The sequence below is a fragment of the Emys orbicularis genome, chromosome 4 (genome assembly GCF_028017835.1).
Source record: "Emys orbicularis isolate rEmyOrb1 chromosome 4, rEmyOrb1.hap1, whole genome shotgun sequence".
In the NCBI taxonomy this organism is placed as follows: domain Eukaryota; kingdom Metazoa; phylum Chordata; order Testudines; family Emydidae; genus Emys; species Emys orbicularis.
In genome coordinates, this window is record NC_088686.1 from 29368757 (window position 1) to 29396749 (window position 27993).

Consider the following 27993-nt stretch of genomic DNA (forward strand, 5'->3'; position numbering starts at 1 on the left):
TAGGAAACAAAGGGTAGGAATAAGTGGTCAGTTTTCAGAATGGGGAGAGGTAAATAGTGGTGTCCTCCAAAGGTCTGTACTGGGACCAGTCCTATTCAACATATTCATAAATAATCTGGAAAAAGGGGTAAACAGTGAGGTGGTAAAATTTGCAGATGATACAAAGCTACTCAAGATAGTTAAGTCCCAAGCAAACTATGAAGAGCTATAAAGGGATCACACAAAACTGGGTGACTGGGCAACAAAATGGCAGATGAAATTCAATGTTGATAAATGCAGAGTAATGCACATTGGAAAACATAATCCCAACTATACATATAAAATGATGGGGTCTAAATTAGCTGTTACCACTCAAGAGAGAGATCTTGGAGTCATTGTGGATAGTTCTCTGAAAACATCCACTCAATGTACAGCGACAGTCAAAAAAGCTAACAGAATGTTAGGAATGATCAAGAGAGAGAGAGAGATAATAAGGCTGAAAATATCATATTGCCTCTATATAAATCCATGGTACGCCCTCAACTTGAATACTGCATGGAGGTGTGGTCTCCCCATCTCAAAAAAGATATATTGGAATTGGAAAAGGTTCAGAAAAGGGCAACAAAAATGATTAGGGGTATGGAATGTCTTCTGTATGAAGAGAGATTAAGACGACTGGGACTTTTCAGCTTGGAAAAGAGACAACTAAGGGAAGATATGATAGAGGTCTATAAAATCATGACTGGTGTGGAGAAAGTAAATAAGGAAGTGTTATTTACTCCCCTTCTCATAACACAAGAACTAGGGCTCACCAAATGAAATTAAGAGGCAGCAGGTTTAAAGCAAACAGGTATTTCTTCACACAATGCATAGTTAACCCATGGAACTCTTTGCCAGAGGATGTTGTGAAGGCCGAGGATGTTGTGAAGGCCGGGGTTCAAAAAAGAACTAGATAAATTCATGGAGGATAGGTCCATCAATGGCTATTAGCTAGAATGGGCAGGGATAGTGTCCCCAGCCTCTTTTTGCCAGAAGCTGGGAATGGGCGACTGGGGATGGATCACTTGATGATTACCTGTTCTGTTCATTCCCTCTGGGGCACCTGCCATTGGTCACTGTCGCAAGACAGGATACTGGGTTAGATGGACCTTTGGTCTGACTCAGTGTGGCTGTTCTTATTGCAGTGCTCACTCTACTTCTTAACAGTTGCAGTAATGATAGTGGTACCATACCTCTAGCCAACTGGAAATTCAAGACATCATTTTTCTATACCAGCCACTGTTTAGTTTGCAAATTGGCCAGAAAGCATGGCTCAGGAGTATTGTCATTCTCATTTCTTTAATTATTTGAAAGCCTTATGTGTGACGAGTGATCTGAAACAGCTGCTTTGATGACCTAAAATGTTGGTCATCCAGCTATCAGAATAAAAATTGCTTTAAGTCGATGTAAATTTTTCATCTAGCGCTGTGCTAGGGTGAATCATACAAGTATTTCAACATGTAGAAGCCATACAAGTATAAATGTGTAACCCATGTTAACATGCTATGGCTCCTTATCCTTCTCTAGTGGCTACACCATATAGAGATTAGAGACTGCTGCTGCCTTTGAGCTAATGGATCTGGTCTTTCTGTTCAACTGGTGAGGCTCATATTTTTAGATCCAAAAGTCATCTGCAGGAATTAAACCAAGGACACCGAGACATCATTACATGTAATAAAGATGTATTTAATCAGATATTTACAGTACTAGCAAAGTGAGGTACTATAGCTTTTAAAACACAACCTGGTTTATAGAGCTGAAAACTTGTTTCCATGTTTTGAGTGAAACCAGACAATGTGCTTTGTGGTAAATAAATTTCTTGTACTATAAAGTCAGTGGCAGTTCTCAGGGACTAGTTAGCTTTAAAAATACCCATTGGCTCATCCACAGTTCATACAGGTACAACTTCTGTATATAGTTTTTGCTTTTGTTCATTGTTTTTAATTACTCCACCTGTGCAAATAGTGACTTTTATCATTTGTAAATTTAGGTTGAACTGCTTGAAGCAGCTTTGGATCATAATACGATAGTCTGTTTAAACACTGGCTCAGGGAAGACTTTTATTGCAGTACTACTCGCTAAAGAGCTGTCCTATCAGATCAGGGGAGATTTCAACAAAAATGGAAAGAGAACAGTTTTCTTGGTCAACTCAGGTAACAAGAAAATGGGGTTTATTTGTTTGGTTTGTGTGTTTGTTTATTACGGGAATAATCCTTAATAAAAATTAGATAAAAGTGACCAGTTTTGTTTCTGACGTGCTGCACAAAATTGCAGGATAGAATTACGCTTATTCAGTCAGGCATAGTTTCCATAAAGGGTTTGAAGGCTTCTGTGTGTTCTTTACCCCCATGACTTTTGTCCACTAGAAACTCCACATTTTTTTTACTGTTGATTTGCTAGTTCCCAAGACCAGACCAAGAAGTGAGTGAGGGCCAATTTACTTTGAGATGTTGTTTAATTTCTGATCTCTCTTGGTGGGGGATGAGAGACAAACATGGAATGGTATTATGAACCATTATGCTTCTCTGTATGGTGCTTGATTTTTGTTTTCTTATAATTGTGTGTATCTAGTTTAGTTAATTTGTTTATCTAGTTTTATACTAATTTTAAAGGTGTTATAAAACTCATGGATACAATGCCATGTACACTTAAGACTAAAGTATTTAAAAATTCTTTGCCATTTTGTAATTGAAAACTGTAAACTTTTTTTTTTTTTTTTTTTTTTAAAGCAAATCAAGTTGCTCAGCAAGTGTCAGCTGTCAGGACCCATTCAGATCTGAAGGTGGGGGAGTATTCAGTTTTAGAAATAATTGAATCATGGACAAAGGAGAAGTGGAATCAAGAATTTGCTAAACATGAGGTAAGAGATGTAATATAACTGCCAAAAAAGTGAAAAGTTTACAGTGCAGGTAATCTGGGGAAGAAACTAATTTTTACCCAAACTAAATGCTATGGTTTTGACCAAGTCCTTCTCATGCTCGGTGCAAAGTTCAACATACTTGGGGTATTTAGATGTAAACATAGAGATACAATATTCCTGAGAGTACCCACGGTGTGTCTTTGAGAAGCTGGGCTTTCAGTACTCCTTTTTTCAATCACCATATCATCCATGACTCTGATTGATGGGTGCCCAATCAATATTGGTATTGTTGAAATCCCCCATTATTATTGGGTTTTCTGAGCATTTCACAGTCACCATTACCACACTGGTCAGGTGGTTGGCAGTATATTCCTACTGCTATACTCTTATTATTCAAGCATGGAATTTCTATCCATTTTACTATATTTGACTCTATGCTTTCTTTCACATATAGTGCCACTCCCCCACCAGCACAACCTACTATGTCATTTCTATATAGTTTGTACCCTGGTAATACTGTGTCCCATCGGTTATCACATTGGCTAACATTGGTACCATAATAGAGGTGCAAACTATATGTATTCTCCAAATAATAATAATAACAGAAGCAGTAAGAGGACCAGAAAAATGCCAGTATGGCTAAACAGAGTAAAAGAGGCAGTTAGAAACCAAAAGAAATCCTTTTAAAGCTGGAAATCTAACATCCTACTCTGGAAAATAGAAAGGAGCATAAACTCTAGCAAGTCAAGTGTAAAAGTATAATTAGGCAAGCCAAAAAAGACTTTGAAGAGCAGCTAGCAAAAGACACAACCTAACAGCAAAAGTTAAAGTACATCGAAAGCAGGAAGCTTGCCAAACCATCAGTGGGACTGCTGGGCAATCCAGGTGTTAAAGGAGTACTCAAGGGGGAAAAGATTGTTGCGGAGAAACTAAATGAATTCTTTGCATTGGTCTTCATTGCAGAAGATGTGAGAGAGATTCCCATACCTGAGCCATTTTTTGAGGTGATACTTCTGAGGAACTGTCCCAGAATGAGGTGTCAGTAGAGAAGGTTTTTTGAACAAATTGATTAAATTAAACAGTAATAAGTCACCATGAGCACATGGTCTTCACCCAAGAGTTCTGAAGGAACTCAAATATGAATTTGCAGAACTACTAACTGTGATGTGTAACTGATTAAATCAGCCTCTGTACCAGACTGGCAGATAGCTGATGTGACATTAATTTTTTAAAAAGGCTCGTGAAGCAATTCCAGTAATTACAAGCTGGTAAGCCTAGCTTCAGTACCATGCAAATTGGTTGAAACTATAATAAAGAACAGAATTATCAGACACCTAGATTAACTCAGTATTTTGAGGAAGAGTCATCACGGCTTTTTTATAAGGAAATGATGCCCCACAAATCTATTAGAATTCTTTGAGGGTGTCAACAAGCATATGGACAAGGGTGATCAGTCAATATAGAGTTCAGTACTTGCACTTTCAGAAAGCCTTTGACAAGGTCCCTCATCAAAGGCTCTTAAGCAAAGTAAGCTGTCATGGGATAAGAGGGAAGGTTCTTTCATTAATTAGCAACTGGTTAAAAGACAGGAAACAAAGTGTAGGAATACCTGGTCCGTTTTCGCAATGGAGAGAGGTAAACAGTGGGGGTTCCCCAAGGATCTGCACTGGGACCACTATTGCTCAATATATTCATAAATGATCTGAAAAAAGGGGTAAATAGTGAGGTGGCAAAGTTTGCAGATGATACAAAATTACCCAGGACAGTTAAGTCCAAAGCTGACTGTGAAGCGTTACAAAGGGATCTCTCTAAACTGGATGACTGGGCAAGAAAATGGCAGAAGAAATTCAGTGTTGATAAGTGCAAAGTAATGCACATTTGGAAAACATAATCCAAGATAAACATACAAAATGATGGGTTGTAAATTCGCTGTTCTCACTCGAGAGAGATCCTGGAGTCATCCTGGATAGTTCTCTGAAAACATCTGCTCAGTGTGTAGTGGTAGTCAAAAAAGCTAGCAATGTTCGTGGTAACATGCTAATAGCTAGTATTTGTTGCATTTCTCTTTGTATTTTTAGGTTCTGGTTATGACATGTCATGTCGTTTTGAATGTTTTAAAAAATGAATACTTATCCCTGTCAAACATTAATCTTCTGGTGTTTGATGAGTGCCATCTTGCAATTCAGGACCATCCGTATCAAGAAATTATGAAGGTAGGTCACCGTTATTTAACCTTTTTATCTTTAGCGTCTCTAATTTCACTGAGGTTCAGATCACAAATCTGTTAGTGAAAAGTTCACTGGCTAATTTGACTTAGTGTAAAGATTATTACTTAAAATCATTTTGGTATGTATTGCTCTCAAGAAGGAAAATATTTGAATTGTGGCTACCATTTTATGACAGAACGATGTAGCAACTGATAGTCAATGCTTTAACGCTATTCAAAAATGTAACTCTTCATCAAATTGTTTGGTGCTGTGTAGGTTTTTGATTAGTCAAATTATAAATATACTGTAGAGTTTCTTGATAATTTATTCTAGTGTATTTATCTCAAATAATTTTATATTCTTATTATGGTGTTCCCGTTTAAAATATGTTTAGTTACAATTGGGGCAGTAAGAACAATAGCACTTTATTTTTTTTCATGTAGATAACATGGGCTTCCTTCATTAAGCAAGTTGCTTGGAAACAAGAACTTAACACTTGTTTGTGGTAAAATTTCAGACTAGAAACGTGAAATGTATCTAACTTTTGCATGGCAGCTAAAATATGGATTTGTACCTTAAAAGGTATTTCATGTTTTTAAAATAAAATGCTTAAGTGTCACTCCTCTTCACTACAAAACTGAGGATGAGAAACTATGGAAAGTGTACAGTGTATTTTGGGTTGCTGAATTTACTGAAGAGTTATTGGAGTAAATTGACATCATTGATCCATAGAATGGTGAAACCAGTATCTTTACCATAACGTACATTGGTGATTGGTCAGGAATTGATGTAGTAGTGCAGCTAATTTTATTGTGAATTTAAAATTGAATCTTATTTTGAGTGAATGGAATTACTGAACCTTTAAAAAGCCATTGATAACATAACCATTTGAGAGAGTGTGGATTTTTTTTTTTTTTTTTTTAAATACATAGGTACTGATTTCTAAAGCTTTAAGCTTTCTTTTGTTGTGAGGGCATTTTTGGCCCTGTGCATTATTTGCCCTAATTGAAGTGAACCAAGCAACTCAAAGAGCATCTCCTTCTGTATCTCTTTTTTTTCTTCATCCTTCCTTCTTCCTCCACTCCTTCCCCAATGAATGACAGGCTTAACCAGGGATCATGTGGTAGGTTTAATTTTTTTATAGTGGTATTTTAATCCTTTGACATGTTGTAAACACTTAAAATGTGGTCGTTTTTATGGTATAAATGTTGACAAGGTACCTCACACCTGCTTTTATGTGCTTTGAATATCTCTACTTAATAGAATGTTTAGCAAATTTCTGCCTTTGCATACTTTTACTAAAACAATAAAAGTTAAAATTTTATATTTAACATGTTTCAATTTTCTAATTTAACTGTAGTTGGTTAGTTATATTAGATTGAAAATATCCATTGTTCTTTTTCTGACACCTGGTGCTGAAATACTAGTTGAACCTGAGATCTAGATATTTATCTGTAAAGATGCACTCAGGAGGCGTTGGCGGAGGAATTGACAGTTTTATTATCCTGCTGTTCTGGTTTACTTCACAGATCTGTGAGAACTGTCCATCCTGTCCTCGAATCCTGGGATTAACAGCTTCCATTTTAAATGGGAAATGTGATCCTGCTGAGTTAGAGGAGAAGATTCAGAAACTGGAGAAAATCCTAAAGAGCAATGCTGAAACTGCAACTGATTTGGTGGTCTTAGATAGGTAAATTTTAATACACAATTGTCAGTGTTAAATTTATATTTGTGTTTTCATATCAGTAAGACTGAGGAAAGAACACTATTAGTAGCTATGTTTTTTATGCTCATGGATATATATGTGTGTATATATAAAATTATACATACAGTGCCATCACTTTATTAAAAAAATCGATGCTAAGTTTCTTTCTGAATAGTGAGAGCTTTTAAATATTTTTAAAAGGAGCAGTGAAGAATTACCTAAGAAGAGATTTCTGAAAAGCAACTGTTCCGCTTCATAACCTGTGAGCTGGTTTTGGAAGGATTTTACAACTCCCACTGCAAGGTCTTGCAGATTTTAAAATTTTACTGTGGTTATTAAAAAATGACAAAAGCAATTCAGAAAAACTATCGCAGATAAGGACCGTTTTCCGTATGTTTGTATAGAGTCAAGAACATTGTGGGTGCTACCTAAATACAAATAAGTAGTAATAATAGTATGCCTCTTGCTTGTCACGTAGCAGAAGAAAAATGTGTACGTTCATCAACTTTTGCATCCATAGTCAGTGAGTTAATGGTAATTGACCCCCTTCTCCTCCTCCCCCTCCCCCCGTTTGGTTGGTATAAACATAAGTAGATGCTTTATTTAAGACAAAGTAAAAGATGGTACAATCGCTTTATCCACTAGCATACACTTCAAAGGGGCCCTTATCTGAACTTGAACAATTCTCTTTTGCAAAGCTCACTTTCTTCTTTGAGTGCTGGTTCCTATGTATATTTCACACGTGGGTATGCATGTGCACCATGCGCATTCACCCAGTTTTTCTTAACAAGCACTGTCTGTTGGCCTGCATGTGAGCATTTGCTCGCCTCGTGCTCCAGACGAAAAGCATAAGAGACAGTGTGGGCCGATGCCGCTACAGGACCTTCTTACCACTGCATTGCCTGAGTCGGAATCCTCTGTGTCCAGTTATCTTCAGATTCTTTCTTCTAATACCCTGTAAATAGATATTGTAAATGCGTTTTTATATTAGAATAATTATTTTTTATAGTATAGTTAGTAGAGCTTGCTTTTCCTTTTGCTGGGAGCCCCTTCCCTCGGTCTGGGACTGTGCCCAGAGTCTCGGGGTTCAAGAACGTTGCATCACTTGCCCTTGCTCCTTCTCCATGAGTGATGACCACCAACATTGCCTCTGCTGTTTGGATGATACTCAGATTTCTGCAAAGTGCAGCATCTGTTGCTCATTTCCCCCTGCAAACACACCCAGCTCGTGAACCTTAGTTGAAGAAACACCTTCTGGAGAAGGCTATGAGACCTCACTCTGATCTCGGTCAGGGAGACCCCTGTACATCAGCCCCAACGGACAAGCAGCACAAGCTTGGGAACGGAGTCAAGAGCTGCTAAGCTCAAGGACTTTGTATGAGAGAAAGTGAAACTCATGGTTATGAGGACAAATCCCTGTCCATGTCTCTTCCTAAGAGAAGAGATCCCTTTCCAACACCAGACAGGTCGAGCAAGTCTTTGCATGCAGATGTTAAGGGCTCAGGACTGCTTAAGACCCCCTAGCAGGAGGGTAAAGCATGAAAGAAAAAGGATCCATCTGTTCCTTTGGTGGCTCTGTCTCCTAAACGTAAAGACCAGCATCCCAGAACTCTTGGATGGAGTTGGTGATCTGACACTTCAGCAGTACCATCTCGTCCTTCAAAGGACCGGCCTACAGCAATGTTTCAGGACACATCGTCACTTTCAGTCATGACCACCGGAGCACCCCGAACACTTGGATGTATGGACAGTTATGTCTCCTGAGAGGATATCTTTTTCCCCTTATTCTCAGTCCACTCTCCTGTTAGGCTTGATCTTCCTGTGAAGGACTGCCATACCAGAGGATAAAACTACTTCAGTAACACAGGAGCCATCTCCACTCTCACCCTCCGAGTCAGATGCTCCTGCCAGTCCTTTATCTCCTCATAGAGAGATGAGTCCTGGCAGGGAGTCAAGGAGATCTGGACTCCCTTCTCCCTGGTATGACTTTCCTAGGGATTGCTGGTACCCAATGCCATGGGAGCCCCCTCAACTGGTTGACCCCTCATATAGGCCCTATTGGAGCTTTTGGGATCCATATAGTAGACTCCTGGATCCATCCATGAATCCTGCGGCACGTCTCCCACTTGGCATCCTTTGGATCTGTCGAAGTAGGAGGTGGAGGAAATTGATCGGGATCCATAGGAATCAGTGATACCAACATCCTCATTTCTGGATGAAGGAATCCCTCTGTCTTCACCGGACAACCACAAGCAATACCAGGAGCTACTGCAGAGAATAGTGAATGACCTTCATAACCCACTGGAGGAGATCCAGGATTCCCAGCAGTGACTGCTTGATGTTCTGCAACCTACAAGTCCAAGCAAGGAGGACTCTGAGGTTGGACCTGTTGGGAAGATAGGTATTCTCCTGTGAGCCTGCAATTCTGTATTACTATCTGGCTTTGTTACCGTAAAAAGATTTTAACTTCTACTTTAGACTTACAGACTTTAAGGACAGAGCCCAATTTCAGTCCTTCATCGAGGAAGGCAGGCTAGTGGCAAAAACATCCCTACAAGCTGCAGTGGATGGAGCTGATGTGGCAGCCAGAGTGCTAGCCACTTCTATAGTTATGAGGTGTAAGTCTTAGCTTCACTCTTTAGGGTTCCCCAGGGAGGATCAGAACATACAGAGGATTCACCATTCAACAAATCAGATTTGTTTAATGAGAAAACTGATTATTCTTTATGCTTGTTGAAAGACTCTAGTCTAGATCAACCATCCACACCCTGGGAATTTACACCCCGTCCCTGAAGAGAAAATACTGCAGGCAGGTGTATAGACCAAGACCCGCCCCCTCAACAATCTTTTTATCACCAGTGTTCAGCCAAGCCTCTGTGCAAGCGGCAGAGGACTCATGGGCTGAAAATCGAGGCCTCTACCACCATGACCTCCACCCATTCCACCCACCTGTAAAGGGTTACTTTTGACTCTTCAGTTGAGAACCTCCCATTGTGATTGATGCCAACAACTTCTAGCCCCCCTGTCTTTGGGGGCCAGCCCTCACTTTTTGCACACAATTGGAATGCTATCACAACAGATATTTGGAGTCTAGAAATTATCCACTATGGTTAATCCATCAATCTTCTCTCCTATTCTTCCCACAAATCCACTTCCTGGTTCCTCTTCAGAGATCACTTTTACAAGCAGATTCTTCTCCAGAAGGTGGGTTCTCTTCTCCAACAAGGGGCGATAGAATGACTGCCACCTCAGTATCGAGAGAGGGTTCTATTCCACAGACTTTTTTTTTTTTTTTTAGTCCTCCAAAAAGATGGAGAGTGGATACCCATTCTGGACCTTCAAAAACTGAACATCTTTATTCAAACGTCAAAATGCAGGATGGCTACACCAGCATCAATAATTTCCCTCCTCTATGTGGGGAGGAGTGGTTCATGACTTTTAACATGAAAGATGCTTATTTTCATGTAGATATTCATCCATCCCACAGAAAGTTTCTTCAGTTCCTGGTAGGTCAAGTGCATTAATGATTCAGAGTCCTTCCCTTTGGACTAGCAACAGCGCCCAGGATAGTCACAAAGATTTTCTCTGGGCTGGCAGCCCAAATGAGATGTCAAAGTTACTTCCCATATTTGGATGATTGGCTCCCAAGAAATTGCTCCAACAATAAGGTCAGGTTGGTGACTTTGTTACTGCTTTATCTTCTAGCAGCGCTGGGTGTCTGCGTGAACAAAGAGAAGTCCATTTTGATCCCCACACAGACAATAAACTTTATTGGAGTGACATGACTTAATTTCAGCAGGAGCTTTCCTCCCCACAGAAAGATTCCAATCAGTGAGCAATTTGATATCACAGGTTACTTGCAGACCAAAGACTACGGTTAAAGTATGCTTATCTTTATTAGCCCACTTGGCCTCTTACATTTATGTGACACAATTCGTCAGACTTCAGCTATACTGACTACTGGCTTGGCTCTGGTCTATCTACTCACCAGACAAGGACCACATCAACAACAGAGTGACCGTTCCCGTAAGGATCATCACCTCTCTTACCTGGTAGTCGAACCTGGAACCAGTGCAAGTGGGAGTTCACGTCAACATTCCCATCCCTAGTGCCTCCATCATAATGGACTCATCCTTTCTGGGTTGGTGTGCTCACTTGAATAACCAAACCGTACACTTGGACCCCACAGGAGGCCAGACTGCACATCAACCTGCTAGAAATGAGAACAGTCTACCTCAGCCCATCGTCTTGCTCTCTTAGTCTGCAATCCCTCTCTTGCTTCAGGACAAAAAAGACTTTGAAGAGCAACTAGCAAAAGACACAAAACTAACAGCAACGTTTTTTTTTAAAGTACATAAGAAGCAGACCAAAGAATCCGTGTGGCCACCAGATGACCGAGGTGCTAAAGGAGTGCTCAAGGAAGACAAGGCCATTGCTGAGAAGCTAAATGATTTTTTTGCATTGGTCTTCACTGGAAAGGATGTGAGGGAGATTCCCACACGAGCCATTCTTTTTAGGTGACAAAACTGAAGGAACTCAAATTCAAGACTGCAGAACTGCTAACTGTGATAAGTAACCTATTGCTTAAATCAGCCTTGAGAGACAATCCTGGCAATAACTTCAGTACCAGGCATATTGTTTGAAACTATAGTAAAGAACACACAGATTAATACAGTATGTTGTGGGAGAGTTAACACAGCTTTTGTAAAAGGAAATCATGCCTCACCAATGTATTATAATTTTTTGAGGATGTCGTTAAGCATGTGGACAAGGGTGATTCAGTTGATAGTGCACTTGGACTTTCAGAAAGACTTTGATAAGGTCCCATACCAAAGGCTCTTAAGCAAAATAGGCAGTCATGGGATAAGAGGGACTGTCCTTTCATGGATCGGTAACTAGTTAAAAGATAGGAAACAAAGGGTAAGAATAAGTGTTTCATTTTCACAGTGGAGAGAGGTAAATAGTGGAACTGTATTGGGACCAATACATATTCATAAATGATCTGGAAAAAGGGGTAAATAGTGGGGTGGCAAAGTTTGCAGACAATCACGTCCAAAGTTGACTTCGAAAAGTTACAAATGGATCTCACTAAACTGGATGACTGAGCAAGAAAATGGCAGATGAAATTCAGTGTTGTTAAGTGCAAAGTAATGCACATTGGAAAACATAATCCCAGCTAAACATACAAAATGATGGGTTGTAAATTAGCTATTACTACTCAAGAAAGGGATCTTGGAATCATCCTGGACAGTTCTCTGAAATTATCTGCTAAGTGTGCAGCAGCAGTCAAAAAAATCTAACAGTGTTAGGAACCATTAGGAAAGGGATAGAAAATAATACAGAAAATATAGTGGCATTATATAAATCCATGTTACTCTCGCATCTTGAATAATGTGTGCAGGTTTGGTCACCCCATCTCAAGAGATGTATTAGAATTGGAAAAAGTATAGACCAGTGCAACAAAAACTATTAGGGATATGGAACAGCTTTCGTATGAGTATAGATTTAAAAAAAACTGGGACTGTTTAGCTGGGAAAAGAGGCAACTAAAGAGCTTTATAATAGAGGTCTATAAAATCATAAGTGGTGTGGAGAAAATGAATAAGAAAGTTTTACATACACCTTCACAAACACAGGAACCAGGGGTCACCCAATAAAATTAATAAGTAGTATGTTTAAAACAAGCATACAAAACACAGTCAGTCTGTAGAACCCATTGCTAGGACATGTTGTGAAGGCCAAAGGTGTAAGTAGGTTCAAAAAAGAATTCGATAAATTCATGGAGAATAGGGCCATCAATGGCTATTAGTCAAGATGGTCCGGGACACAACCTTATGCTCCAGGTGTCCCTAAACCTCTTGACTGCCGGAAGCTGGGATTGTATGACAGGGGATGGATCACTCGATAAATTCCCTGTTATGTTCATTTTCTCTGAAGCATCTGGCACCGGCCACTGTTGAAAGACAGGATACTGGGCTAGATGGACCATTGTTCTGACCCAGTATGGCCATTTTTATATTCTTATGTTCTTTAAAATATGGAAGAGTCAAGTAGGAACTGCTACCTAGCTAAATGGAGATGCTTCTCTACCTGGGTGCAGGTCAGTCAGTCTTCCTCAGACTCTGCAGATATTCCAGTCATGTTAGATTACCTCCTGTCATTGAAGAACTTGGGTCTGTCCCTTAGCTCACTGAGAGTCCATCTCACAGCAATCAGTACTTTTCCTTCCTCCAGTAAATGGATGTTCCATTTTTACTCGCACAACAATAGTGAGATTCATAAAGGGCCTTTCCATCAATGGTCAAGCCTTACCTCAACGGGACCTCAAGCTTGTCCTTTTAGTACTCACCAGACCACGATTTGAACCTTTAGATATATGTTCTGTGTTCTCACCTTTCTGTGAAAGATGCATTTTTAGTTTTTACTTCAGCCAGAAGAGTGAGCAAAATCGGGGCACTCATGGCAGACCCACCATATACAGTTTTTCACAAGGAGAAGGTTTCCCTTCACCTTCATCCTAAATTCCTCCCTAAGGTAATTTCTGAATTTTTTTGTCAAACAACCAATCCACTTACCTGTTTTCTTTTCAAAACCTCATGCTTCCGTTGAAGAGAGAACCTTCATTCCCTGGATGTCAGATGTGCCCTGACATACTATTTTCAAAGGACCAAACCAATGAGAAAATCACTAAGACTGTTTCTCTCTCTATAGCAGAAAAGTTGCAAGGACAAGCAGTATCTTCTCAGAAAATCTCTAAATGGATTTCTGATCACATCATCATGTGCTACTAGCGTATCCATCCTCTGGATGGAGTAAGGGAATGCTCAACAAGAGACCAAGCTGCTTCTACAGCATTTTTGTGGGAAGTACTGATACTGGATGTATGCAGAGTGGCTATCTGGAGTTCCAGTCACATTCACAAAACATTGCATGCTAGCTGAGGCCTCAGCTTCAGTGGCAGCAGTGGGGACTTTAGTCCTTCAAGCATCTTTACTGCCAGCCTTCTCGAACCCTGTCTCCAGTCTGAATACTGCTTGTCAGTCACCCACATAGGCACTAGCACTCGAATAAGAAATGAAGGTTTACTTACCTGTAACTGGAAGTTCTTCAAGATGTGTGGTGTCTAGCTGTAGTCCACTACCCACCCTCCGTCCTCTCTGCTTTGGATCCCATTGGATTCACGGTTAAGAAGAGGAACTGGAGAGGCATTGGCCCTCACTGCCTCTTATACCCTCAATCTGGAGCACAAAGAGAGCAATTAGGCACTGCTTGTTGAGAATCTCCAGATGCGGGCACGTGGCAGGCATGCGTACCCACGTATGAAATATAGATAGGGATCACACATCTCGAAGAACTTCAGTTACAGGTAAGTAACATTCATTTCATACATGGCTTTGACACTTACTCATTCATTCCTGAAAAGTTCAAATATATGTGTTTGGCTCCTGCATAGTGTGTGAATTATATTTATGTAGTCTTTTTTGAGAGATACTAACTCTTAAGGCATTAAAAAATAAGTACACTATTTTTGATGTACTATATAATATCTTAAACTGTGTATTCATTTGTTTTCTGTTTGTTACTACTAAAAAACTCTCAAATTGTTTATGGCTGTCCTTCCTGCTTAATGTATAGCCTTCGTAGCTAAAAGCAACTCTGACTTTCAACAGCTATAGTTGACCAAATCTTTTGCTTCTCTCAATGAAGATATACTTCTCAGCCATGTGAGATTGTGGTAGATTGTGGACCGTATACCGACAAAAGTGGGCTGTATGAAAGATTGTTAAAAGAATTGGATGAAGCACTTAACTTTCTAAATGACTGCAACATATCTGTACATTCAAAAGAGAGAGACTCTACGTTAATTTCTAAACAGGTAAGGACATTATGTCCGATGTGAAACACATACTTAAATTTTTATTGTTGCTTTCCAAGTTAATTACAGAAGCTTTTATTTTAGTTCAGCCAACCTCAAATATATTAACAAAATTAATCTTAATTTCCTGTGACTGATTGTGAAGTTTTTCCTTTGAACTGTGGGTGAAATCTATTGAAGTCAATAGCAGAACTCCCACTGATGTGAATGCGTCCAGGATTTCACCCCCTAACTCTGTGACTTTAGAACTTCGTCAGATTTGTGGATCATATATACACCTCTACCCCGATATAACGCTGTCCTTGGGAGCCAAAAAATCTTACCGCGTTATAGGTGAAACGGGATTATATCGAACTTGCTTTGATCCACTGGATTGCGCAGCCCCCCGCCCCCTCTTCCCCCCCGAGCGCTGCTTTACCGCATTATATCCGAATTCATGTTATATCGGGTCGCCTTATATTGGGGTAGAGGTGTATTTTCTTTTTCATTCTGCAGAATTATTTTATTGCTTATATATTGGCCATTATTGTTAAGACCCAGTGACTTTTCCAAATAAGATTTTAATAGTGCAACAAAAAAAAAAAAAAAAAAAAGGGAAATGGTACTTCAGGAAGTATTCTGAAAAAATATCCCCAGTTGGTGTCACAAGATGAAATAAACTCTTAGCCAGATACTCTGGTTCAAACTCTTCCGCTTCTTTCAGTTCCCACATTCTTTGGGTCTCTTCAGTTACAGGAGCATTGCCTACATTACCTGCCAAATAAGCTGTAGAGAAAGGAGTGCAAAATTGCACAGGGATTGCAAAGAGTCTTCCCGATACCTCTGAGCAGTCAGGAATGGAGAGGCAGAGAAGAAGGGGAAGAGAGAAGGATAGTGTTTTCAAGTGGAATTTTGTAGAGCCATAAAAAAACCTCATGGTGCAATATTTTAACTGTATTGTGATGCTTTCATTGTAATATTGCATCAGGATGGGATGGGTCATGAATCTGTTTTAATGATATAGCAACATCACAGCACAATGTCAGGATGTCACAGTATAGTGTTTATGTGGCATTTGGCTGGTTGACTCAGTGACAAAGATGCCTTTCCAGCAGGTTGAGTACTGTTGCACTAACCCTATTTAAATTAATTGAAATTAAATTTATTTTTTCTTTAAACTGTTCTTTTCTCTGTTTAAAGTATAGTTTTCATTTTCTTAGTTTAATTTAAAAGATTTCCTTTGATAGAACAGACTTCATGAGCTCTAGTTAAATACAGTGAATAATATATAATGAATCGAGATCGTTATTTGTGGAATTTCTTGGCAAATTATCAGTCTCCGATAATAATGCAGAGGTGCCTATTGAAAATATTGCCTTGTTTAAAAACTTGTTCCCCATTAGACTAGGGGGATAATACTGTCCAGTTGCTCATAACTGCATTATGAATTATTTTTTAGCATAATTATTTTGAGGCAGATTTCCAGATTCAGTGCCATCGGACTACAAAATAGTAATTATATCCATCTTGTCCAAGGACAAAAGTGATAAAATATAGAGTGTAGCTCTAGCGGCTGGTGTTTCTGGTGAAGTATTTTTATGTTTTCTCCTATCATGTTTGTGGGGGACTTCTAAATGAAATAACTGTAGATATCTTTTACAAAGAAACCAACCACTATTGTGCTTACAATGAGGATTATCCTCATATTATAAATGAAAGCCCAATATAAAATGAATAAATTATTACTATATCCTGTTGAACTGGGGTTTGAATTCATTTGTTGTAGATACTGTCAGACTGTCGAGCTGTGTTGGTGGTTCTGGGACCCTGGTGTGCAGATAAGGTAGCTGGAATGATGGTGAGAGAGCTACAGAAGTACATCAAACATGAGCAAGAGGAGCTGCACAGGAAATTTTTATTGTTTACAGACACTTTCCTAAGAAAAATACATGCACTGTGTGAAGAGCACTTCTCACCTGCCTCACTTGATCTGAAATTTGTAACCCCGAAAGTAATAAAACTGCTTGAAATCTTGCGCAAATATAAACCATATGAGCGGCAGCAGTTTGAAAGTGTTGAGTGGTATAATAATAGGAATCAGGATAATTATGTGTCTTGGAGTGATTCTGAAGATGATGATGAGGATGAAGAAATTGAGGAGAAAGAGAAGCCAGAGACAAATTTCCCTTCTCCCTTTACTAATATTTTATGTGGAATTATTTTTGTGGAAAGGAGATACACAGCAGTCGTCCTAAACAGGTAAAGTTTTTAAAAATGAAAATCTTAAAGAATGTAACACATTGACAAAGGGAAAGGTGTGTTAGGATTATCTAGGTAATTAAGTGTTGTATTTCAGGAAAGCCACTCCATTTTGTATTTGAGTCAAACAAGAGACTTAGAACATTTGTCCAAGAACCAATATGAGCTTTTGAGTAAAATTTTCAAAAGTACCTCAGTCACTTTTGAAAATAGGACTTAGGCTCCAAAATCACTTAGGCACCTCTGAAAATTTTATCCTGTGACCATATATCAATGTGATTCCAGCTTAGTGGAGCCCAAGCTTATAATTATAAGTTTAAAAAAAAGTTTATACGTGCAATATTGGAACATTTGGAGTTTACAAAACTCTTTATTCAGTAAAATGTCAAGTCCTTGTGTTCCTTATCAGCAACATAAAAGGTGGCCACTGGGGCATCTGGCAAAAAATATTGAAGATGTGTGCAATACTCTTGTTGCATAAAGTATTTTTTTTCCTGAAAAGGTGATCTGCATTAGCTGTACATAAACACCACTTTATCAGTAAGTGCTGATTGCCCCAAGTAAACAATGAAAGAGGTACTTCAGCAAATAAATTAACTTTTTTTTCTGTTTTTTAAACAGCTAATATGCTGAAAAAATACCCCATACAATTTATTTTGTGCATTCATCACATATTAACATTAAACTTACAACTTAAGTAAAAATATTTAAACAAGATCTCTCATGGAAGGAAATGAAAAGTTATTCCACCTAACAGTACATGTCCTCTACTCCACCATGCACAAGCACACCTTGCCATTTCCACAGCTGTGGTACACCACAGATCTTGCTCCACAGCTTTAGCGCTGTTCCGTTTTCACCCGTCTGTTCATATCATTTTACCAGAATATTTTTTCCCCAACAATAGAAGTTGGTTGTGTAGGAAGATACTAAAGGGTTTTATGCAGAAGGATGTTTTTTTTTGTGGTAATTTCCTGGGTTTCTATAGCTTAATTAGGGAGGGTATCACACCTGTGGGGATGCAAGGACAGCAAGAGAACGTTATCCTTCAGTTGTGCATGAACTCCTAGTTATAGGATAAAATCTGCAGAAAAACCTCCATGGGGGAGCAACCCTTATGTGCAACCAAACCCTATCAATCAAGTTTGCATTCACCAGTCCCTATCAATCACGCTTACATGTATCTTCCCTCTCCTCATTCTCTCTTCCCTTTCCTCACCCCACCAAATCAATCAATGGGATTTGTATGAGCCTGCTCCTTGCACTCATCTTTCAACCCCTCTCTCCCTTTCCAATCAGTCTTCTGTGTACCCAGTCCCCATTCAGCAAGCAAGGTTATATGCCCCATCAGTCAGGTTTGTGTTCACTCCAAATACATTTTCAATTATAAAAATAGTGGATAATTGTTAAAAGTGACCCTAAATCCAAAACTGTCTTTAAAAACAAAAGCACACTCTGTTGCATTAGGGCTCCTCAGGATCCACCTCTCTGCCAATTTTTGTGTAGATACCTGTTAAAAATATTGTCTATCAGTCAACAAGGAAAAGTTTCAGACAGAGCCCAAATTTAAAGACTTCCTGTTTAGTTTCTTTTCATAGTTTTTTTTACATATTTTCCATAGAAAATTCAGAGGACATAAAAAGTAACTATGTTTGAAACTTCACACCAACTGATCTCCTCCATTTAGAGAGAAACAGGATTTTATGCTGACTGTTAAGCCCATTTTGGAACACAACTGTGGAGTCACTTCTAGGCACCTCCATAATTTTTTGTGGGGTCAGTTTTCCCAACTGTAAGACACATTGGCTAAAGTCAAGATTTGGTAAAACTTTGTTGCACTCATAAAATGTTTGCATATCTAATTACCTGTTTGCATCCAGAGACACACAAATGAAAATGTTTGCCATGGATGCACATATGAATTCTGAAGAGGCATAAATTAAGTCATGTCTGTTTGAAGATTTGGCCCACATTTTATTGAAAAGCCTGTAGCAGTTACAACAGCTTATTGATTTTTGTTCAGTGGAGTTTTCAGTAAATGCTTCCTATTTTTTTTTTTTTTTAACTGCATAGCTAAATAATTTTATTTCTTTTGGAAAGAAACGTAATGTTCTGCACCTGCCAGTTATTTATTTGGAATTTGGGCCTGATCCAAAATCCAAGTTTTGGATCAGAACATTTATGAAGTGTGTGTTTAATTGAATGTACACGTTAGTTATTTGATCACTGGACATATCCTTTGAACTGTGCATTTCCCCACATGCACACTTTGTGTATTTTATCCTTTTTCTTTTCCTTTTTGCACCCATAAATGGATATGTTCATGGAAGTGTATTATGTGATACAAGTCAAGTCTTCCAGTGAAATGAATACATGTTTTTAATAACTTTTTAAAAGGTCTTTACATTTAATGAAATCTGATAAATATGCCTGGCAACCTGAAATAAATATTACATTATACTTCAGGGAGTAAAGGGGATTATGAAGCCACAGTTAATATAGACTACTAAATTATACATTTGATTGAAATGCTATTGTACTTTTTCCATTGCACTGTACATACTTTACATGATTTATAAATCAAAGTACACCCTGGCTGCCACAACACTTCAAACTTACAGTACATTTTATTTATTTAGATTGATAAAGAATTAACAAAAAGGCACTTATCTTAAGACTCCGGGCAACCTTCACATGAATTATGGTGACCAAAGTATAAAATGAGTATTGAGCATCTAACTCCCCCTCCAAAAGTCAACCACCGAACAAAGATTCTCAAAAAAAAGTTTCCCCACCCTCACGCAAGTTCCAAACTTAACCTTCATCAAACCCTTCCCTCTTCATAGAATCATATGGTTAAAAGGTACCATAAGGGTCATCTAGTCTAGCCCCCTGCCAAGATGCAGGATTTGTTGTTTTTAAACCATCCAAGACAGATGGCTATCCAGCCTCCTTTTGAAAACCTCCAGTGAAGGAGCTTCCACAACCTCCCAGGCAGTCTGTTCCATTGTCCTACTGTTCCAAAAACATTTGTGAATAGATTGGGTTTACAGATTACTTGGAAGGTCAGCAGATCCAAGGTGTTTCAGACCAATGGCTGAAGACCTCTCACTACTGCCAGTTCCCTGTCCTTTCAGTTGAGAGGGATTCAGCTCAAAGGCATCCGCTAATTGCAGTTTCAGCAATAGGGCACACAGAGAAAGGCAGTCTTCCCAAGTCGGAAGGTCCCAAAACATTTCGGGCTTTATAAGTTTTATAACCAACACCTTAAATTCCACCCAGAAGCCAATAGCCAAGCCCTGCACATCACAAAGTGGGGCCAGATCAATATATAGGCACTGTTGACTTGTTTTGCTGCTGTTATAATTATACTTGGTCTACAGCTCCTGGAATTATGTAATGGAGTCTGATACTGGTGATAAAAAGGGGTGCATGGATATGTCTACACTGCAATTAAAAATCCTCGGTTGCCTTGTGCCAGCTGACTTGGGCCATGTTTAATTGTGGTGTATACACTCAGGCTGGTGGGAGGGTCCCAGAGCTCAGGCTGCAGCCTGAGCCCGAATGTCTATACCGCAGTTAAACAACCCTTTAGCCCCAGGCCTGCGAGCCTGAGTCAGCCGGCACAGGGCAGCCTTGGGAGTCTAATTGCAGTGTACACATACCCTGTGGCAGAAACAGGTAAGAATTTAATATGAAATGATACTTAACTACTAATCCCTTTCTTCAGAAACTAGTATTATTGCCTAAATTGTAAATATTACTGGTCAGACCAAAAATTTGCCTAATCTGTGCATAGTAATGATCACATATCATTTTCACCCACCAGTTACAAATGCACAACAAAATCAGTTGTCATAAATTATTAGATGTGTGTTTAAAAGCATTTGTTCATTCATTGCCATAGGTATTTTTTAACTTGTATTTCAGTTGTATACCTCAGGGAAACGTGGGGGAAAATCTATTTAAGAGGTTTTTGATATACTTTTTACTGTTTTTGTTTGTCCATATAGGGAAAACACAGTATATGTGTGACATTCCTGGGTACAATCCAGACTAATGAACAGTTCTGTCACCCCTGCCTTGCAACATTGGGTGCCTTACAATGCCTTATTGAAGGGGCTCCCACCTGTGCCACTCACAAGCAGCCTTCCAGCATGCAAGCCACACCCCGAATGTTTGTGTGTAACTACAGCCTGCCAGCCACACTTGGGTTATACTCTCCCTCTCCCCAGCCTTGGTTATACTGCAAGGTGTCCCCAACACACCCTCAGTCTTAGATTTTCCCCCCAGAAATGTATGCCCATTACTGCCCAGCCCTCTCCTGAATAATACAAGTTTTATATAAAGTCCATTATTACTTTAATAGAAATAATATGCATGCAACTTGCCATCCCAATTGGATTTTCCCAGAGACTTCAATTTAAACACACTTGTTTAGATAAAACAATAAAACAAGTTTATTAACTACAAAGGGAGAGATTTTAAGTGAGTACAAGTAACGAGGCATAAAAGTCTGAAATGGTTACAAGAAAAACAAAGATAAAACAGTTGGTGCCTAACTTAACACACTATGTCACATTCAAAGCAGAGCTTTCTCTCCACATCCTTCTTAGGATCAGGTCAGGACCCCATCTCCCAGAATCCAATGAATGCTCTCTTTGTTGCTTCAGGTACTGTCAATGCAATGGATAGGGAGAGAGAGGGAGGTGCCTTGGGGTGTTTAACCTTCCTTTTTATAATTTCAGTCCCCCCTTTGAAAAACATTTCCAGCTGGGTACCAGGGAACCAAAAGCCTATGGGGAAGGATGTTCCCTGCCGCTTGTTCCTCACCAGTTTGAGCTTTCTTTGTTTCCATTCCTGTTTGATGACTCTGTTTATTGCTTAAATGCAAATTAAACAGATCACACATTCCTTTGTTTGAGACAGACCTGTTTGCCAACCTCAGTGTGGAACATACGGCGTTTACACCATATTGTAGAATCTTATAACTTCACATACAGTGTTACCCCACACATTTTATCAGGAGGATACTGACCAGCAAATTGAGGTTTTCAAATGATACCTTATAAGACATATTTGTACAGAGATAATTACAATACTGTGTAAGTTGTGAATATATGGATACATTCTGTCACAGTATGTTACTAGTTTATGGTTAAAAATAGAAGTAAAGCTCTTAATACATTTTCCTGTAAGTAATTGCCTATAAAGTTGTGTACTCTGAAATGTTATATTGCAATGTCATTAATTGTATATTTCTCTACAAGTGAAGTGCATTTAAGACCTTATGGAATCTTTAAGTAGAAATCCAAATTTGAGATTTCTTACTTTTGATCATCTTTGATGGAATAAAAGAGCTTTAGAGAATAGGAATATCATCTATAAGAAGAAACAAAGGTAAAGATTTTCAGGGTCTGCCCCCCACCCCCCCAAATCAGGCACATAACTGCCCTCCCAATTTTCTGCAATATCCCTTTCTAGTGGCTGGACCAGGGAGGGATTGATGTCCATGCAGCCTTTGAACTAACAGACTCTGGGTCTTTTAACACAGGCAGTAAAGACACATTTTTAGACCCAGAGATTCCAGGTTCATCCCCCACTGCAGAGGACTCACCATGGGGCATTGCATTTCACAAGCAATTACTGTGATTATACACACACGTGTATTTATACAGACAGATAGCTAGTTGCTTAACTTATTCATGAAATCACAGTGTTGTACAGACAAATTTTTAGCTTATTAGGCCTATAAGAAGAAGGGGAAATACAAAAGAAGAGACCTATTGAAAAATGAATGCAAAAGGATGAATAAATATGTATAATCATATAATCTATGTTCAGTATTATTGAGGAATTTATTATTAATTTCACCAACTAATTGAAAACATATTTAGATTAAATAAGAAAGATACAGGTCTATATTTTTAATCACAGTGCTAAATGTTTCTCAAAACATTACAGCAAAGTCTTAAAACTTTTTGTCATTATCCTAAATGAACAGAAAATATAATTTAAATTATGCAGGTATTATCCTTAACATTAACCTGATGATCTTGCATTCCAACACAATTATCCATAACACTAAAACAATTTCTGTATATCTCACTTTCTAATACTACCTTATTTAAGCTGCAAAGAATCAAGTGAGTCTTGAACTGTTTTGTGTTGTGATTGTGGAGTCGGTGTTCTTTCGGAAGCATTGTTAATTTACAGAGCTAAGCCTTGATCATACAGCTAGCTCCTTGGTGCCCGGGGTCCACCCACACACAGATAGTTCCAGGATACGGGACCTTACATTTCATGTTCAAGACGTTTTTATTTGTGTGTGTGTGTGGTATACACACATACGCTTTTCAGTTTTTCTATTTATGAATGTGTGCATATGTACACCTATACAGAATACACATTCAATGTAGTTGACAATGCCACAACAGATAAAGGTGTAAAATGTTTGAGTACAGAGGTTTGTAACATTTGGAATAGATGTGAACCCTTGGTGCTGGTTTCTTAGTTTCCGTCCTTTGTAGATTTTAAACAAATGACTAGTGACGTGGGACCCTGAGTTCTAGGATGTCCAACATGAGGTCCCTTGGGGTATGTCTACACAGGAATAAAAAACCTGCTGGAGCCCGAACTTGAATGTCTACACTGTGATTTTTAGACCCACAGCCCTAGCTCAAGTCAGATGATGCGGGCCAGCTGCAGCTGTGTTGCAGATCTTTTACCCCTATGTAGACATACTTTACGAGGGGCCTTTTTATTCCAGTGGGGATACTTGGCACTTCCTGAAAAGTAAGTCCCTTTAAAGGTGTCTCAGTTTGGGCACCCAGAAACTGAGGAATCCCAAAATCACTGGTCCCTTCTGAAAATCATGGCCTTCAAGGATAGGGTTTTCCATAATAGACCCAAAGCATGTGCGTATGTATGCAGTCCATCTTTGATTATCCCTACAGAAGTTTTCACCATAAACTTTCACTTTTAGAAAAAAAACATACTAAGGTCATCTGTATATATGTTAGCAAAATACCCAATTACCAAACTTCAATTTTTAATATAGGTCTTACAAACGAAAGATTAACTTTCATTTTCTCAGCTATGCCCGACTCCAAAATGTGTGTAATATTCTTAGGTTGATAAAGGAAGCTGGAAAACAGGATCCAGAGCTGGCTTACATCAGTAGCAATTTTATAACTGGACATGGCATTGGAAAGAATCAGCCTCGTAACAAACAGATGGAAGTGGAATTCAGAAAACAAGAAGAGGTAACTTAAGTGAAAAGAATTATACAATAGTACTATGTTCAGAATCATTTCATTTGCAGGCAAAATCTGTGTTCAGTAACTCCTGGAATCTCAGGAAGTATTCTGACTTGACAGATCTGCACACTTATTTGTGGTGTAGATGTTTTTACAAAAAATATGTGTTTAGAAAAATTGGGTGGTCAAGTTATATAATTGAATAGAATTTAAAATGGTCTGTATAACTAGTTTCTTGTCTTGTCACATAATCAACCACTTAATTCTCCTCTAATGGGTTAACAGTGCTACATTACTGTTTCACAGAAAATAAAGTGTTTTGGAATTTCCTGACTGCTGTGTACAATATTAAGCTCTTTTGTAATAACAGTAAATTGCTGATCATTAAAAGCTCAGATTTACATTGAGTCTACTGTAGAATAAAAATCCATTGTCTTGAATTTCATGTTGGGACCTTTTTTAAAAAAAAAAAAAAAAAAAAAAAAAAAAGTTTTAACTGCATTTTGGATTTGAACTTGATAAAAGCCATATTTATAACCTGAACCCCAGTAATTGCCTTATTAAAAAAATTAAAATCACCTACCCTATTACAGCCTGACGTACTTTGATACCATTAGCTTATTAAATTCAAAGAAATAAAATTTAACACTTTCAAAAATACAAACATAGCTTCCAACTTGATGATAAAATCTATGAAAATGGAACATCCTTGCACTCTGAAATCTGTATTTGATTAATTGGGCTGGGTGACTGATTAATTTTGCATTACAAGGTTTGTTAGAACGTATTATTGGCCAGGATCCTTTTTACAATAAATGTTGTGTGGAATGTTTGTTTGGGCTGTATGCATGATAGGGAGTGGGGGAGTATTCACAAATGAAAGACTTACAATATTGCTCTGTATTTTTCAAGGCTGTTGTTAAATGGTGATGTGGTGTAACAGGTATTAAGTAGAGTCCATTAATGATTTAGCAACCAATTCATTTAAAAAGCCAATGGTTATTTTAATAAGATCCTAAAACAAAAGTCGAAGAGGACCAAAATTAGGGAGATGATTAGTGTTTTAGCTGAAAGGAAAATATTTAGAAAGAACCCTCCTATCTATCATTTAAAATACTTGCAATTTAAAAACAGTTGAAAAATTAATCTTTGTTAATCCTATTTCAAAACAGAATCTCTTTTGAAAATTAGTATGTCCAACATTGCCAGAAGCTGGGTATGGGCGACGGGATGGATCACTTGATGATTACCTGTTCTGTTCATTTCCTCTGAAGCACCTAGCATTGGCTACTGTCGGTAGGCAGGACACTGGGCTAGATGGACCTTTGGTCTGACCCAGTATGGCCGCTCTTATGATCTTACCTACATGGAAATTTGGAATTAGTAAATACTGTTGGCAGTTGTTCAGTAACAAACTTGATTTAAAAAGTAGCCTAAAACCATATGAACTGCAACAAGTAGTTTACTGTAGTTTATTTTGTAGGGGAGGGAGGCTATTTCTTTCACACATAGTATAATGGGCTATAAATTCTTATGTTTTTTTTTCCTTTTAAGTGAACCTGATTTTTACTTCCTTTTATATTACTTTTCTGGATTTTACAGTATAGTTTGACATTGTTCTTTTTGCAAGTATTTTTGTCTGGATTTCTTATTTGTTTGTTTTTATATATCTGTTGTGACTTTTCTTTTAGCAGGTTGACCATAATTAGCAGAAACATCAACTGTGGAAATTGTCGTTTCCAAAGTGATGCTTCAACATCAGAACTGCTGATTGGTTATTCCCAAATTGATGTTCAGAAATGCTTTTCTGAACACAACATTGCTGGAGCATAGCCAAAAGATATGTAGCATTGTAAATAAGCAGGTTTTCCCCACCCTCATGATTAGAGGTTCCCAGATTTGTTTAGATTCCCTCATAATTTGATATTTAAGATTTAATTCCTAGGAAGCCATACTGTCTTTTTCATTAAATGTTGTTGCTCTAAGAGTCTCTGAAAAGGTTTTTTTTTTTTTTTTTTATTGTTGTTTATTTTGGTTGAACACTGTAATCCTTCTGATTCTTTTTAAACATGTTTTTAGAATTCCAATTCCATCCTTTTGGGGGGGGGTTTCCGTAGCATTACAAAATTCATTAAAAGTAATTCAAACAGTTATGTACAGAACTGATTTCTTAGACATTTCTTTTCTTGATTACTTTTATAGGTACTTAGAAAATTTCGAGCACATGAGACCAACTTACTTATTGCTACTAGTATTGTTGAAGAGGGTGTTGACATACCAAAATGCAATTTGGTGGTTCGTTTTGATTTGCCCACAGAATATCGTTCCTATGTGCAATCCAAAGGAAGAGCCAGGGCACCAATCTCAAATTACATCATGTTAGCAGACACAGACAAAATCAAAAGTTTTGAAGAAGATCTTAAAACCTACAAAGCAATTGAAAAGGTATGTATCCAAAGGAACATACTTCTTGGTTAGCATAGTAGTAAAAAAAGTTGCCTGTTTCTCATCACATACTGTTCTTAAAATGTTAAGATCCTCAGAAACAAATGCTCGAAGTCCGTTGATACTAGTGAAACTGAAACTGAACCCATCGTGGATGATGATGATATCTTTCCACCCTATGTGTTGAGGCCAGATGATAGCAGTCCAAGAGTTACAATTAACACTGCGATTGGACACATCAATAGGTATGAGGCAAATTCACTTTTTTCTTTTCACTTTGACATCTTCAGATACTGAAGTTCTCCATTGACTCTCACAACAGGGCAGCATAAGGCATGGCACTGCAAACTTCCCCATAACACTATACCAACATGCTTCAACTCTATTCTCAATGAGATCACCCCAAGTTAGAGAGGACAGGCCTGTTGTCAGATCCATTCAGCCCTTGTCTGAGACTGCCAACAAGGATACCAGTTCTGATGGTTGGTATTAGTGATGTGGATTGACTTTCTACTAGGAACTGCACAGGGATATGAACATAACATGACTGATTTGTACTCCCATTGCTTAATGCATTGTTGGAATGTACTGAGTTACTATGGTGATATAGGCTGTATAAAAACCTTTGTAAAATAGAAACCACCAGCACATTTAATAAAGTCCACCATTCAGTCATCCTATGGGTAGAGATGTAGTTGCTTTTGACAAAACCAAATTTTAAAAAGTGCTGTAGTTGAGAGAGGCCACATAAAATCCTCTCGCTCACATTTCTGATAGTTTATGATCTGTTGCCTTCTTTTAAAAAGGGTATTGGATGATGACATTAAATCATTTTACTTTACTAAATACTAATTTTGGGAAATTCAAGAGATAGGCAGAACTAAAATCTTCCATACTTCCTGCATTAGTAATTTGAGAGTCCCTGTAAGCTGTACATTGGATCTTGCTTTTGGATTTAGAAAGATAGGCTTTTTAAAATCTATTGTCAAATTAGGTACTGCGCAAGATTACCAAGCGATCCATTTACTCATCTGGCTCCTAAGTGTAAAACCCGAGAACTATCTGATAATACATTTTATTCAACTCTCTACCTGCCAATCAACTCACCTCTTCGAGCCTCTATTGTTGTAAGTATTTGGTTTGGGGATGGAAATAAGTGAATTATGTATGTATATATGCGTGAATGAATTTTCCATTGGCATTAATTTGTAGCCAGTATATATGCTTTTTTCTTTTGCTGTAACACACTCTGTAACTACTTGCAGACCATTTCAGCTTCTTTTATTTGTAGTCTATTTTCTCAGCAACTTCCTTTCATTGTACATCCCAAAGACTTTTTTGTTGCTTTTCCTGCAGCCTCATCTTCCTACACATTTGCTTATTTGA

At 38.3% G+C, this 27993-nt stretch overlaps 1 protein-coding gene across 1 annotated transcript in view; it reads left to right on the forward strand.

Annotated features, from left to right (window-relative positions):
* DICER1 (dicer 1, ribonuclease III) overlaps positions 1-27993 on the forward strand; it is a 96321-nt gene that overhangs the window by 39323 nt on the left and 29005 nt on the right. The window contains 10 exon segments of the mRNA XM_065404308.1: positions 2009-2171; positions 2748-2878; positions 4957-5091; positions 6615-6775; positions 14497-14665; positions 16431-16903; positions 24036-24168; positions 26365-26607; positions 26698-26852; positions 27602-27734. Coding sequence (XP_065260380.1) covers positions 2009-2171; positions 2748-2878; positions 4957-5091; positions 6615-6775; positions 14497-14665; positions 16431-16903; positions 24036-24168; positions 26365-26607; positions 26698-26852; positions 27602-27734 — 1896 coding nt within the window.